The sequence below is a fragment of the Lampetra planeri genome, chromosome 40 (assembly GCF_965212315.1).
Source record: "Lampetra planeri chromosome 40, kcLamPlan1.2.h2, whole genome shotgun sequence".
Classification (NCBI taxonomy): domain Eukaryota; kingdom Metazoa; phylum Chordata; class Hyperoartia; order Petromyzontiformes; family Petromyzontidae; genus Lampetra; species Lampetra planeri.
In genome coordinates this window covers 9,517,224-9,531,685 of record NC_136146.1, presented here as the reverse complement: position 1 = coordinate 9,531,685, position 14,462 = coordinate 9,517,224, and the positions used below count along the sequence as shown (strand labels likewise).

The 14,462-nt window shown below is 56.5% G+C and overlaps 1 protein-coding gene across 5 annotated transcripts in view; it reads right to left on the bottom strand.

Moving 5' to 3' along the window:
- The window catches only part of GSAP (gamma-secretase activating protein), a 60,961-nt gene that overhangs the window by 45,131 nt on the left and 1,368 nt on the right, over positions 1-14,462 (bottom strand). For 3 of the 5 annotated variants that reach the window (XM_078613157.1, XM_078613156.1, XM_078613158.1), the window contains exons 2-12: positions 10,871-10,965; positions 10,577-10,636; positions 9,977-10,055; positions 6,466-6,609; positions 5,464-5,561; positions 4,535-4,604; positions 3,389-3,441; positions 2,742-2,867; positions 2,159-2,263; positions 1,542-1,640; positions 597-640 (exon numbers count right to left, since the gene is read on the bottom strand). In XM_078613157.1, coding sequence (XP_078469283.1) covers positions 597-640; positions 1,542-1,640; positions 2,159-2,263; positions 2,742-2,867; positions 3,389-3,441; positions 4,535-4,604; positions 5,464-5,561; positions 6,466-6,609; positions 9,977-10,055; positions 10,577-10,636; positions 10,871-10,965 — 973 coding nt within the window. The remainder of the gene's footprint in view (positions 1-596; positions 641-1,541; positions 1,641-2,158; positions 2,264-2,741; positions 2,868-3,388; positions 3,442-4,534; positions 4,605-5,463; positions 5,562-6,465; positions 6,610-9,976; positions 10,056-10,576; positions 10,637-10,870; positions 10,966-14,462) is intronic. The other 2 variants (XM_078613159.1, XM_078613160.1) reach the window with 2 other exon arrangements.

The window sequence follows — 14,462 nt, the reverse complement described above, 5'->3', positions numbered from 1 at the left end:
AATTGAAATTGGTACACGGCGCACCAAGAGCTGCAACACCCGGTGCACTGCAGGGCACAAGCACACACCACACACACACACACACACCACACACACCACACACACCAAACACACACCACACGCACACCACACACACCACACACACACCACACACACACCACACACAACACACACACACCACACACACCACACACACACCAAACACACACACCACACGCACCACACACACACACCACACACACACACACCACACACACACCACACACACACACCACACACACACCACACACACGCACACAAACCCACCACACACACACCACACACACACACACCACACACACACCACACACACATGCACGCACACACACACACAAGACACACACACACCACATACACCACACGCATGAACACACACACACACCACACACACCACACACGCACGCACGCACGCACACACACACACCACACACACCACACACACCACAAACACACATACCACACACACGCACCACACACACACCACACACACCACACATCCGCACACACGCCGGACGCGGCTTCGCTGCACTTGCACGGACTCCGCAACCCATCCTCACCGGCGGTCCGGGCTCCAGACGCAGGGAGGCAAACTCAGTTCCAGCTACGCGCCGGCACACGGGAGACAGAATGCGTCGTCAGCAAACACAAACAGCGGAGAGCACTCTGGGTCCCAGCACCGAAAACCAGCCAGCGCTGCGGTACAATAAAAGAGGACTTCGATGGAACCACCGATCTTGCTGATGCTAACCAATCAAATAAAGGGGGCGGCGTAACATGCCTTACTCGATCCCACATATCGCTTGGCAATGCATGACAATGAAACAACATTTTCAAGAAGCCCGATCAACTTTCATCGACCGAGCCGAATGTATGAAATGAACCTCGATTCGCGCTCCACAAAGACCATACACGGGCAAAGAACATGCCGCCCCCCCCCCACAACTACGTTTACTTTTTTTTTTATATAAATGGAGGGGGGAGGTGCAAATCTCCGATCGGTGATTTCGTCGCCACCCTGCCCCCCGTAAACGCCAACGAGAGCGCGCGGCGGCGGCAACGCCAGGTCCCCGTCACCGAGCTCCGCGCACAATGGGAAATAAAAAAGAACGGACGGGGGAATGCGGTAATGCGGTAACGTGATCACGGTAACTCAGTCGCAGTAATGCGGTCGCAGTAATGCGGTAACGCGGCAATGCGGTAACGCGGCAATGCGGTAATGCGGTAACGCGATCACGGTAACGCGGTAACGCGGTCGTGGTAACGCGGTCGCGGTAGACGCCGACGGAGCCCAAACGGCGGAGCGCATCGCGACCGTTCGCCCGCTCGACGGCAGCGTGCACCGCAGATTCGCCGTCGCTGCATTTGATTTTTCTCCCGGGCTGACGACAAAAAATCATCGGCCAACCGGCGGGCGGAAAAGAATCCCCCCGGTAGCAACATGTTTTATAGTCGCGAGTCGCGCCCCGCGGGACGCCGCTGCCCGCCGCCGTGCTCGCACCCACCATGAGCTGGTACAAGCGGTCGGGGTAGAACTGAAGGCATCGCAGAGTGGGGCCACCCCCACCACCGCCTCCTCCTCCACCTTCCTGCTGCTGCTCCTGCTGTCACACGCACGTGATTCGCAACAGGGTGTTGGTTCGCGAGTAGAGCTCGCTAGGGGGTAGGGTCCGTCTCGACTGCGAGCAACCTCGTCGCGAGCGACTGCTCGCGCGGTGTTGACACGGAGGCCGCGTGCGTGCGGCTCCGCTCCCCGTCTGGCTGCGCACGCGGTCGGGTTGGCGCCACGCAGCTTCGCCGTCGTGATTCTTCACAGACCGCCGCAGTGATCGCGCCCAATTTGTGTCGTCAAGACCCTCCGCCACCCGACGGAGCCAAACCCACGAAACGTAGCAGTTGGACACACATCTCGTTATTGTCCCTGATTGACAGATTTGTGTCGTCAGAACCCTCCACCACCTGACGCAGGTAAACCACGTTTTTTTCTCAACCAAATTATATAATTTAGCACATTGAACCTATTCGCCCTATTTGGTTAAGAGATATATCCGTGTGCCTCGGAGACGACACAAATCACGTGGCCCCTGCGCCCAGTACTGCGATCTGAGCAATGCGGCCTCACCGCTGGGCTGAGCAGGTAGAAGAGCCTCTGGCCCCGCGGGTCCCACTGGCTCCAGGCACACGCGGGCAGCACGAGCTCACTCGGGGCGGCGCTGTGCGGAGGGTCCTGCGGGTGGAGACACGGGGGGGTTAGTGAGGTGCGGTGGGGAAGGACAACAAATGAAACACGAAAAGCAGTTATAAATCACTTATTTTGTCAATCTGGTGATGATTTAAAAGTGCATAGCTCCCAGTGGCTTCCTAATATCAGAAGAACGTTCCAGACGGCCGCAGAAACGCCTTTGTTCGATGACCAGCCCAACGCGACCGCTGCGAGAATGACCGCAGTTCGCGTGGTGATGATTTATGCCCCTTGACGAGATCAGCAAGGTGTCGTGGTTCATTTGCGGCAAGCGCTCTGTGTGTACAACGTGTTCGTTCGGCAATCGGAAGCCAATGCAGCTCGGCGAGCACCGGACGGGCATGGCCGGGATCTTGCAGTACCCGTCACGACCACGTGCCAAAGATTGTTGTACACGCCGCAGCTTGCTAATGTCTGCGTGCGCCAGGGGCGAGGACCATCGTCTTATGGGGGAGAGAGCGACCTTCGCCGAAGCCGCCGCCGTGCCGGGCACCTTGCCGGCTACGAAGCGGCACACCACCTCGTCGCCGGAGCCTCCCCGCGCCGCGCCGCCCACACCGCAGCGCATCACGAACACTCCCGCCTCGCCCTGCCAATCGCAGACGAAAACAAAAAAACAACTCGCGTCGTTGCTAGATATTAGAACGGACGAGTTTTGCTGGCTGGGCTGACCGGCCGACTGGGCGGCCAAGTGCGCGAGTGACGGCGTCAGCGCGTACGCCTGCACGATGATCACCGCTAGCGTCCTTCCCCCGCTCCCCCAGGGCAGTGCGAGCGCGGTGGAGGGTCGCGAAAGGGGGACACGTTGGGGTCGGTGTGAAACGCCACGTGGGCACACCGCGAGGCAATCATCAACGAGAGGCGGTCGAGGCACAGCCGGCCAGGGGATTGGAAGCCATGTGGCTGGTTGGGATGTGTGACAACAACAACAAAGACAACCCTGGTTGTAGTCCTTCACGGGTGGACACAGACGTGGGAACGAGGCGTCTTGTCCGACTATTTGTCAAGTTACGACGCAGGCTCCAGCCGGCGCGGGGCCCCGGAGACCGACACCGGGAGTGGTGAGGGGGGGCGGGGGAGCTTCAGACAAACACGATGCAGCCTCCTCACCTGCAGACTCTCCGCGTCGCTGCCGCTGGGTCTCACGTGGAAGAGGTGGACCCCTGGTGGGGGTGCGAGAGGAAGGAGACCCGGGCACAAGCGTGAGACTCGAGAATTCCGCAGCTGTCCATTTTTCAAGAATGGGGGGGGGGGGGCGATGTTGCTGCTCCGTGCGTGTATGATCCCGAATGCTACAACTGCTATATTTTTTATTCTACCAAGTAAGTCCCACTGAGCTATATAGCTCTTGATCAGAAGCAACCTGGCCACGAAAGATAGCTCAACGAAAGTGGCTTATCATTGTGTGGACATTTATAGCAGCCAAACGCAACAAACGCGCGTTTCTAAATGTGGAGAGAGAAACCGGAATACCCGGAGAAAAGTCCAAGCGACCACGGTGAGAACACGCAAACTGCAGTAGGCGTCGGGGTGGGGATCGAACCTACGCACCTCCTGTATACCGAGCGAGGCGGTCAACATCTCGCCACCTCGGCACCCCATGCGTGTCTAGACCGAGTTCAACAACTACTCGACGTGCATGTGACTCGACGGAGGGGGAGGGGAAGGAGGAGGAACAAAGGGAGTGTCGTGAGGCAGAGAGGCAGCGCCAATGGTCCACACTCGCAGTGCCACGGTGCTAACACCACTGGTTGCGCCCCCACCTCAGACAGAGGTGGGGGCCGGTGAGGTCTCATCACTACGCATCGGGGGAGGCGAGGGGGGTGGCGGAGGTCGAGACGGAACTTCGTGCCGCGGGGCCGACGCCGCCCCGGAGTCGCCCGGAGATCGCCAGGGGGGGGGGGGGGGGGGGGGGCGCAAAACCGTCGGCTCTGGAGGTGCGTGTGGCTTTGTAACAGCGGTCGCTGCTTCGTGGCGTCGTTTGTAGCGAGGGGGCCAACGTCTCGCATTGGCCACGAGGAATCGCGGCTCTTGAAATGTGTGTGGGAGAGTTTTCCTGTTTGTTTTGTCTACGGAAATCGAAGCGATAAAAGCCGCTTGTTTGTTACTTTTAGTTCGCGACCCCCTGGCCCACCCCGGTCCCTGCCGCTCGCTTGCTCGCTCACCCCGCCGCGTCTGGGAGTTTCAGTCAATCTGGATTCGTTTCTGGCACAGATAAGGAAGGGAATTGGCAGCAGCAGCGTGAGGAAGCCATACTTCCAGTGTCGGAGGTCACCAGGAGGTGGCTTTCTTGCTCACGATCATCGCCGCTGCAGCCGTACAGGAACTGGGGAGAGCGGACACAGCAAGCGCGTGTGACCCCCACACAGCAGTACGTGACCCCCCACACAGCAAGCGCGTGTGACCCCCACCCCCTCCCCTGCCCCCCACACAAAGCGACATTCGCTGAGTCAGGGCACCGCGTGGCGCCGCGGAGATAAGCGCGGGCGTGTGGGAAAGAGGAAGCCGGTGCTTCCACACGCCACGATTGGTCAGCCACGCTCAGCAGCAACACAGCACTTACGGAGGGCAGAGGTCAGGTCATCGTCCCCGATGTTGGCCATGAGCGGGAATCGAACCCGGGTCGCCAGGTTCGTAGCGCAGCGTAGCGCTAACCGCTACAATACCGCTACCCAGTGGTTCTCAATTTACTTACTTTGAAACAAAGTTGTAACTTCACGTTCCCGTGCTTAATTTGTGCTTTCGATTAATTTCCTTTCTTTAAAAAGAAATCTGGCCACGCCTCGCACCCCCAGGGGGGTGGCGTGCACCCCAGGTTAAGAAGAATAACCACTGCTCTATGCAAAGACAAAGATCCCCCGTATAGCCTGAACAGACTGTTTGGGCAAGTGCTGTTAGTGAGCACCTATGAAGGCCGACACGGCACACGAGGGGGTGAGTGGCCAACACCACGTCCGGTCGCCTTTGTCTTCCCAGTGGCGATGTTTACACACCAGGTACTAATTTGAGGCTGAGTCGACCTAGGGGAGGCCCACGACCGGTTCAAATAATCGTAACTGGTGTGGGTCGTGAGCGGGAATTGAACTCGGGTCTCCGGGTTCGTAGGGCAGCGCGCTAACCGCTACACTACCGCTCCCCATCACTGCTCTATACACACAGACACACACACGCACGCGCGCTCTCACCTGGCACCAGCGGAGCGCGCTCGAGACGCCCTCCACTCGCAGCTCGCTCGGCCTCCCTCCGGGCAGCTCCACCACGAAGACGCGGGCCCCGGGGGGCGCTGCAACACAAAGCGGGTGCCCCAGAACTCCGATGGGGCGCCTCGGTGGCTAGGAGATGTTAACTACCTCGCCAGGTACACAGGAGGTCGTGGGTTCGATCCCAACCCTGACGCCTGCTGCTGCTGCTGCTGTATATTTGGAGTTTGCGTGTCTCTATCTCCCCACGCGTTGAGAGTATTTTGCTGCGAAACATTTCCAAGCGATGATAAGCGACTTTGTTGAACTATCATTTGTGATAGCCAGGCTGCTTCTGAAAAAGAGCTAAATAGCTCAGTAGGACTTCCCTGGTAAACTAAAAAAAACTAGTTTATCGTTTTTTTAAAGTCATTTGCGGTGTCATTTAAAAATTTGGCAAATGTGGAGCATGACGCCAGCACACAGCGGCCTTCTCTTGTGAATAACATCACGGGATCTCTCACGTCGAGTGAAGCAGACGGCTTGATGTATCAATATCGTGCCATCGCTGTATTAACCAGGGTGGCCGCTGGATTCGAATTTTTACCATTGGTAGCATGGTGAGACACGTGACGTGTCCACTTTGAACGGTGGTACCTTCCCCTGTGTAAGAGAACGGCGCACGGAAGCAGATGCCACAGAAGTACTACAGAGAATCACGTGACAAACTAAAATTGAAGGTGTGTTGTCATTGGAGACCGGGCTGAGACCATTACCTCGCTACACTTGAGAACCCGGATTAATCACAACTCAATACATGTGCTGCTTTGGGTCTCTATGTGAGTCTATGGGTCCATATGTGAGTCGAACGAGCTACGGTTTGACTGCGTCGCCGTGTGTGTGTGGGTGTGTGCGTGTGTACGTGTGTCTGATACGTGTGTCTGATACGTGTGTGCGTGCGAGCGCTAGGGCAAGCGCTCGGCAGCGGGCCGCCCGCCGCCTCCTCACCTCCCGCGCCGGGCGACTCCGTCGATGCCGGCCGCTCCGCTGGGGGTTGGAGTGAGGAGGATCCTGCGGGATCCTCGGGGCGCGCGGCGCCCGTGGAGGTGGCGGCGGCGGCCTTGGCGGTGGTGGCAGCGCCCGTCACGAACGCTGCGCGGACACGCGGTGCGGCGCGGCGAGCGGCAAGGGAGGGAGGGAGGTGAACCGCGAGCGAGCGGGTGGAATGATGAGCGGAAACCGCGTGGCGCCCGCTGCGAGCAGACTCATTCCCGCTCACGTGGGCGGCATTGAAGGCATCGGTGCGCATCGCCCGTTTACAGCCCTGCGGAGCCAGTGGTGGGGATTCCTCATTCGTGACGCCACGCAAATGTGCCGAGAGTCTGCGGGCACCTCTGGTCTGATAGGAGTGAGGTCCCCACCGAGAGCCACACTCTTAATCTGGTGGAGATTGTGATGCTTGACTTGTTTTGACCCTACTGCGAACACAGCCTCCAGGTGTATTGAGTTTGACCGGGGTGAGGACGCAGTAGACCAGGAGAGAGTCTCCATTGCAAGAGCGACTCCGGGTAACCCAAAACAAAAGCAGATGCAGGGACTCCTCTACTTACGAATGAGTTAAGTTCGTAAGTCGATGTGATCGTAAGTCCAACTTTACTCCCGTCGATTCCAAAAATGTTGTACGGCATGTACACTAAAAATGAGGAATGGCTTAAAAAGTTGTATAATCTGTAGATGTAGATACCACTGGTTCTTCATGTTCTGTAGATGTATATGCCAACACCACCATCTTTTGCGTGTTCGGCCCGAACAGGCAACTGGACATACGCACAGGTTTGTTCTTATCTCTGAAAGTTGGTAAGTCGAGTGTATGTAAGTAGATGAGTCCCTGTAACGTGAAATTAAGTACGGTACAACAATAAAGACAATATAATCAGAGCAAGAGAAGCACATTGCACAAGACATAAAAAAACAGTTCATAAATATCAATCAATCTCAAATAAAGTGTGGGCTTTCGTGAATGAAAACAGGGTGCTTCAAAAATGTTTTACACATATATGGGACTATCGTTTTTTAATGGAAAAAGAACGAATAATAATACGCTGTAACGTGATAACAAATGTATGATAATAGCTTAAAAAAGTCAACGAGTCTGCACTTGTTCGCCATCGTTGTCAACGCACGCCTGGTATCATCTCCAGGTGGTCTCCAGAGCCCGGAGGCGCAACGTTTCTTGTGGCATTGTTGCAAATTCTCAGAAGCGTTAACATTTTTTTGAAGCACCCTCTGTATTGCAATTCACCGCTGATTTTGTCGGTCAGATTGGCGTGAGCTAAATGTCGCGCAATGCTCCTCCAACCGACGCGGCCAATTGATGAAGTCGTCACGTGGTGACCAAACGTGGCGATGATGCGTTGGGAGCAGCAGCAGCACGGGCGGCGTTGTCGCAGAGGGAACCTTGCAGTCGTTCCCCAGTTGGGGACGCGACGCCACGCGCGGAACCATCGGACATGTCGCCACCATCACAACATTTCGGCGGTCGAAGCAACTTTCCATTGCGACATTCCGGCGACGTTCGACAAAACGTTCCGAGTCAACCTGAGTGGCCGATGGCCGAAAGCTGATCGAGGGAGATCAGCACAAAGGCAAAGATTCCCCCGTGTAGCCTTAACAGACTGTTGGGGCAAGTGCTGATAGCGAGCACCTATGAAGGCCGGCATGGCACACGAGGGGGTAGGTGGCCAGCATCACACCCGGCCGCCTTTGTCTCCCTAGTGGCGATGTTTACACACCGCACCAGTTACTAATTGGAGGCTGGGTCGACCTAGGGGAGGCCCATAAACGGATCAGATAATCGTCACCACACACACACAGTCACACAGTCACACACACAGTCACACACACACAGTCACACACACACAATCACACACACACAGTCACACACACAAGCAGTTATACAGTCAAACACACAGTCACACAACAACAACAACCGCCATTCGCCACTAAGTGGCGGTGACGTCACCACGACGCTTGTGCCAGGCCATGTGCACCTTGAGGCCACGTGAAGTGTCGAACGCCCGCTGGCAGGAGGTCATGGGGCAGACCCAGGGTGCCACAGGTCGACTGACTGAGATGACCGAGATGACTGGCTGATGCACCACCTGTGCCCCCTACTGTGCCAACTTGCTGAGTAAGCCACCTGGCGCTCTGCTCGTTGTTGTGAGCGTCGCTCCTTCGCCCCCGTTTATGTTGGAGGGTGACTGCCTCCAACTGCCCAGTAGCGTCCTTCACGAGCCTCCTCCACTGAGGCCGATCTTGACACCGCTGGTACCAGTCATCGGCAAGTCCACTCAGCTCCACATCCTCCGGTACTACGTCACTCCATCTCTTCTCTAGCCCATGCCACGCCCGTTTAGCCCCCTCGATCCGGCCAAACAAAAGCTGTTTGGGCATGCGGTGATTGGGCATGCGGGCTACATGGCCCAGCCAACGCAGCCTTGCCTGCCGGAGGAGCTCACCGATGGGACTTTGTCCAGAGCTTTCGAGGATTTGTGAGCTCCTCACACCTCTGCTGTTAAACCGGAGCCGGTCATGAGCACACTGCCCAGGTATGGGAAACTCTCCACTCTCTCCACAACTGCCCCATCACCGATTGGGAGTTGTGGGGGTGGAGTGCCCGATGGTACAAAATACCCAGGCAGGTGTTTAGTTTTGGTGGGGCTGATGGTAAGGCCCCACCTCTTCCTGGCACACTCCAGTTTCAGCAGCAGCGCCTCCAACTCTGAGTGAGCGGTAATTACCAGATCATCGGCATACATAACATGGTTGACCAATAGGGAGCGATCCCTTGACCACACCCGGGCATCGATCAGCCTCCCATTGTATCTGTATCAGATGGCAAAAACAACCCCCTACCTCCCCCGTGGTGCGGGACGGGCAACGTTGTCGTGGACAGTGCCGTGGGGGGAGGGCGAATTCCGATTGGCCTTTCCCCTCAGGGTGTTTGTGACCACCACAGCGGCTAAATGGGGGCTCTGGACGAGTGCGAGGGGCTGGTAACCCCTCCACCTTCAATACATTAACCACTTGAAAAAAATATCACACAGTCACACACACACAGTCACACACAGTCACACACACACAGTCATACACACCAAGTCACACACGCACACAGTCATATACACACAGTCACACACACAGTCACACACAGTCACACACACACAGTCATACACACCAAGTCACACACGCACACAGTCATATACACACAGTCATACACACACAGTCACACACACACAGTCACACACACACAGTCATACACACCAAGTCACACACGCACACAGTCATATACACACAGTCACACACACAGTTATACACACACAGTCACACACACACAGTTATACACACACAGTCACACACACACAGTCACACACACACAGTTATACACACACAGTCACACACACACAGTTATACACGCGCGTGGCGAAGAGATGCTGCAGAGGGTAACGCGCGGCGCACGCACCGAGCAGCGAGTGCCGCGCGTTCACGGAGCCGCTCAGGACGTCCCCTCCTCCTCCTCCTCCCTCGAGCGCGTGCAGCACCTGGCGACGGGCAGAAATGGAACGCAGCGCTCAGTCGTGTCCGAGGTGCGATGCCAGTCTCACGCCCCCCCCCCCCCCCAAAGACAAAGATCCCCCGTGTATCCTTAACAGACTGTTGGGGCAAGTTCTGTTAGCGAGTTGCACCTATGAAGGCCCGCACGGCACACGAGGGCCACACAGCGCGCAACGTACTCATTTCAGGCCGAGTCTGCCTAGGGGAGGGCCCAAGAGCTGTTCAAATAATCGTCACCGGTGTTGGTGACCGTGAGCGGGAACCGAACTCGGGTGACCGGGCTCGTAGCGCACTTCACCCCCACCGTACACGCACAACGGCCCTCCCATCCCCAACACTCGGCTGACAACCGCTGCGATGTTACCGTCGCCGCATGCCAATCGAGTGCCATCTACGTGATCGGGGTCATGTTTAGAGGTGAATATTAACGACATACGCGAATGACCTATGCCAATGATCCGTGTATTATGGTCCGTGTGAATGATCCGTGTTAATGTGGTCGGGTCACCTTGTTTTCCTTGCTCTTGGCGTCGTACAGAGCGATGCAGCAAACCTTCTTGCCGGAGATCTGAAGTCAAATGGGATTCGAGTGGCCATTCACAGCATTCAACGAAAAAGCTGCGTTGAGAAAAATCCAGCAGAAAGCCAAAACAGTACCGACACAAAACATCGACGGAGATGTCCCTGTGATGTCCTGCTCACGTGAGCATCGAGCACGCGCCGTGAGCGCAAGAGGCGCCAGGTGTGAGGGGCGCCAGTTCATGTCGAGGTGAACAATGAATGTCGAGGTGAACATGCCCACCTGCTGGCGCAAGTGCCTCGTCTTGAATGAGTAGAGGACACTCCCATCGGCCTCCACATTCAAGCAGTCCACTTCCGAGCCTCGGGACACGTTGCCTGTACCAGAGACACAGATCCCCCGTATAGCCTTCACCGCGCTGTTGGGGCAAGTGCTGCTACCGATGAAATCGGGCACGGCTACACGAGGGGGCGGCTACTCCGATGTAACTATTGTCTTCATTCCGCCAGGTAAGGCCCGCCGAGCTGTGTCGCTCCTTTTCAGACGCGACCTGGCGTGATAGCCCAACAAAGTGGCTCATCACGATGACATTTATAGCAACCAAATACTCGAAATGCACGTTTATAAATGTGGAAGGGAAAAACCGCAGGACCCGCAGAAAAATCCACGCGACCACGGGGAGAGAGAAAGAGGCAGAATCCTCATGGACAGGCGTCAGGGTGAGGACCGAACCCACGACCTCCTGTATACCAGGCGAGGGAGTTAACATCGCATAGCCACCGTGGCACGCCCCACCGTGGGAGGTCCAGGACCGGTGCAGATAATCGTCACTCGTGCTGGCCATGAGCAGGAATCGAACCCGGGCCGCCGGGTTCGTAGCGCAGCGTAGCGCTGACCGCTACACCACCGCCACCCACGCGCGCCGTGCCGCAGCGGGCGGGGCTCTGCTGCGCTGCGAAGCCGGCGACCCGGGTTCGGTTCCCGCTCACGGCCAACAGCGGTGACGGCGAATATCTAAACCGGTCTCCCTGGGCCTTGTCTTAGGTCGACTCAGCCTTAAACGAGTGCCCGGTGCGGTGTGTGTCCATCGCCATTGGGGAAACAAAGACGGCCGGGTGTGGTGCCGGTCACGCTACCCCCTCGTGCGCCGCGGCGCTCGCCCTGGCAAGCCCGCCAGGGCGGAGCGCAGCGTCACACGAGTGCACAATTCCCGTTTACAACCGGTGGTGGAAATTCTACATTCTTATGGCGGGGAGGGCGAGTTTTTTCCATAGGCGGTGCCTAGTTTATCTATCCTTGAGGGAGAGATGATGGGTTGAGTCAACCTGGGATTAGAACTCGCTCGACTGCCTAGTCACCGGGGCGCCGTGGAGTGTGGAGTGTTGGTGTGTGGAGTGTTGGTGAGTGTGTGGAGTGTTGGTGAGTGTGGAGTGTGTGGAGTGTGTGGAATGTTGGTGAGTGAGGAGTGTGGGGAATGTTGGTGAGTGTGGAGTGTGTGGAGTGTTGGTGAGTGTGGAGTGTGTGGAGTGTTGGTGAGTGAGGAGTGTGTGGAGTGTTGGTGAGTGTGGAGTGTGTGGAGTGTTGGTGAGTGTGTGGAATGTTGGTGAGTGTGGAGTGTGTGGAATGTTGGTGAGTGAGGAGTGTGTGGAGTGTTGGTGAGTGTGGAGTGTGTGGAGTGTTGGTGAGTGTGGAGTGTGTGGAATGTTGGTGAGTGAGGAGTGTGTGGAGTGTTGGTGAGTGTGGAGTGTGTGGAGTGTTGGTGAGTGAGGAGTGTGGGGAATGTTGGTGAGTGTGGAATGTTGGTGAGTGAGGAGTGTGTGGAGTGTGGAGTGTGTGGAGAGTGTGGAGTGTTGGTGAGTGTGGAGTGTGTGGAGTGTGTGGAGTGTTGGTGAGTGAGGAGTGTGTGGAGTGTGTGTAGTGTGGAGCGTGTGGAGTGTTGGTGAGTGAGGAGTGTGTGGAGTGTGGAGTGTGTGGAGAGTGTGGAGTGTTGGTGAGTGTGGAGTGTGTGGAGTGTGTGGAGTGTTGGTGAGTGAGGAGTGTGTGGAGTGTGTGGAGTGTGGAGCGTGTGGAGTGTTGGTGAGTGAGGAGTGTGTGGAGTGTTGGTGAGTGTGGAGTGTGTGGAGTGTGTGGAGCGTGTGGAGTGTTGGTGAGTGAGGAGTGTGTGGAGTGTTGGTGAGTGAGGAGTGTGTAGAGTGTTGGTGAGTGAGGAGTGTGTGGAGTGTTGGTGAGTGAGGAGTGTGTGGAGTGTGTGGAGTGTGTGGAGTGTTGGTGAGTGAGGAGTGTGTGGAGTGTTGGTGAGTGAGGAGTGTGTGGAGTGTGTGGAGTGTGTGGAGTGTTGGTGAGTGAGGAGTGTGTGGAGTGTTGGTGAGTGTGGAGTGTGTGGAATGTTGGTGAGTGAGGAGTGTGTGGAGTGTTGGTGAGTGTGGAGAGTGTGGAGTGTTGGTGAGTGAGGAGTGTGTGGAGTGTGTGGAGTGTTGGTGAGTGTGGAGTGTGTGGAGTGTGTGGAGCGTGTGGAGTGTTGGTGAGTGAGGAGTGTGTGGAGTGTTGGTGAGTGAGGAGTGTGTGGAGTGTTGGTGAGTGAGGAGTGTGTGGAGTGGTGGTGAGTGAGGAGTGTGTGGAGTGTGTGGAGTGTGTGGAGTGTTGGTGAGTGAGGAGTGTGTGGAGTGTTGGTGAGTGAGGAGTGTGTGGAGTGTGGAGTGTGTGGAGTGTGGAGTGTGTGGAGTGAGGAGAGTGTGGAGTGTGTGGAGTGTTGGTGAGTGTGGAGTGTGTGGAGTGTTGGTGAGTGAGGAGTGTGTGGAGTGTTGGTGAGTGAGGAGTGTGTGGAGTGTTGGTGAGTGAGGAGTGTGTGGAGTGTTGGTGAGTGAGGAGTGTGTGGAGTGTGGAGTGTGTGGAGTGTGGAGTGTGTGGAGTGAGGAGAGTGTGGAGTGTGTGGAGTGTTGGTGAGTGAGGAGTGTGTGGAGTGTGTGGAGTGTGTGGAGAGTGTGGAGTGTGGAGCGTGTGGAGTGTTGGTGAGTGAGGAGTGTGTGGAGTGTGTGGAGTGTGTGGAGTGTTGGTGAGTGAGGAGTGTGTGGAGTGTTGGTGAGTGAGGAGTGTGTGGAGTGTTGGTCAGTGAGGAGTGTGTGGAGTGTTGGTGAGTCAGGAGTGTGTGGAGTGTGGAGTGTGTGGAGTGTGGAGTGTGTGGAGTGAGGAGAGTGTGGAGTGTGTGGAGTGTTGGTGAGTGTGGAGTGTGTGGAGTGTTGGTGAGTGAGGAGTGTGTGGAGTGTTGGTGAGTGAGGAGTGTGTGGAGTGTTGGTGAGTGAGGAGTGTGTGGAGTGTTGGTGAGTGAGGAGTGTGTGGAGTGTGGAGTGTGTGGAGTGTGGAGTGTGTGGAGTGAGGAGAGTGTGGAGTGTGTGGAGTGTTGGTGAGTGAGGAGTGTGTGGAGTGTGTGGAGTGTGTGGAGAGTGTGGAGTGTGGAGCGTGTGGAGTGTTGGTGAGTGAGGAGTGTGTGGAGTGTTGGTGAGTGTGGAGTGTGGAGCGTGTGGAGTGTTGGTGAGTGAGGAGTGTGTGGAGTGTTGGTGAGTGAGGAGTGTGTGGAGTGTTGGTGAGTGAGGAGTGTGTGGAGTGTGTGGAGTGTTGGTGAGTGAGGAGTGTGTGGAGTGTTGGTGAGTGAGGAGTGTGTGGAGTGTTGGTGAGTGAGGAGTGTGTGGAGTGTTGGTGAGTGAGGAGTGTGTGGAGTGTGTGGAGTGTTGGTGAGTGAGGAGTGTGTGGAGTGTTGGTGAGTGAGGAGTGTGTGGAGTGTTGGTCAGTGAGGAGTGTGTGGAGTGTTGGTGAGTGAGGAGTGTGTGGAGTGTGGAGTGTGTGGAGTGTGGAGTGTGTGGAGTGAGGAGAGTGTGGA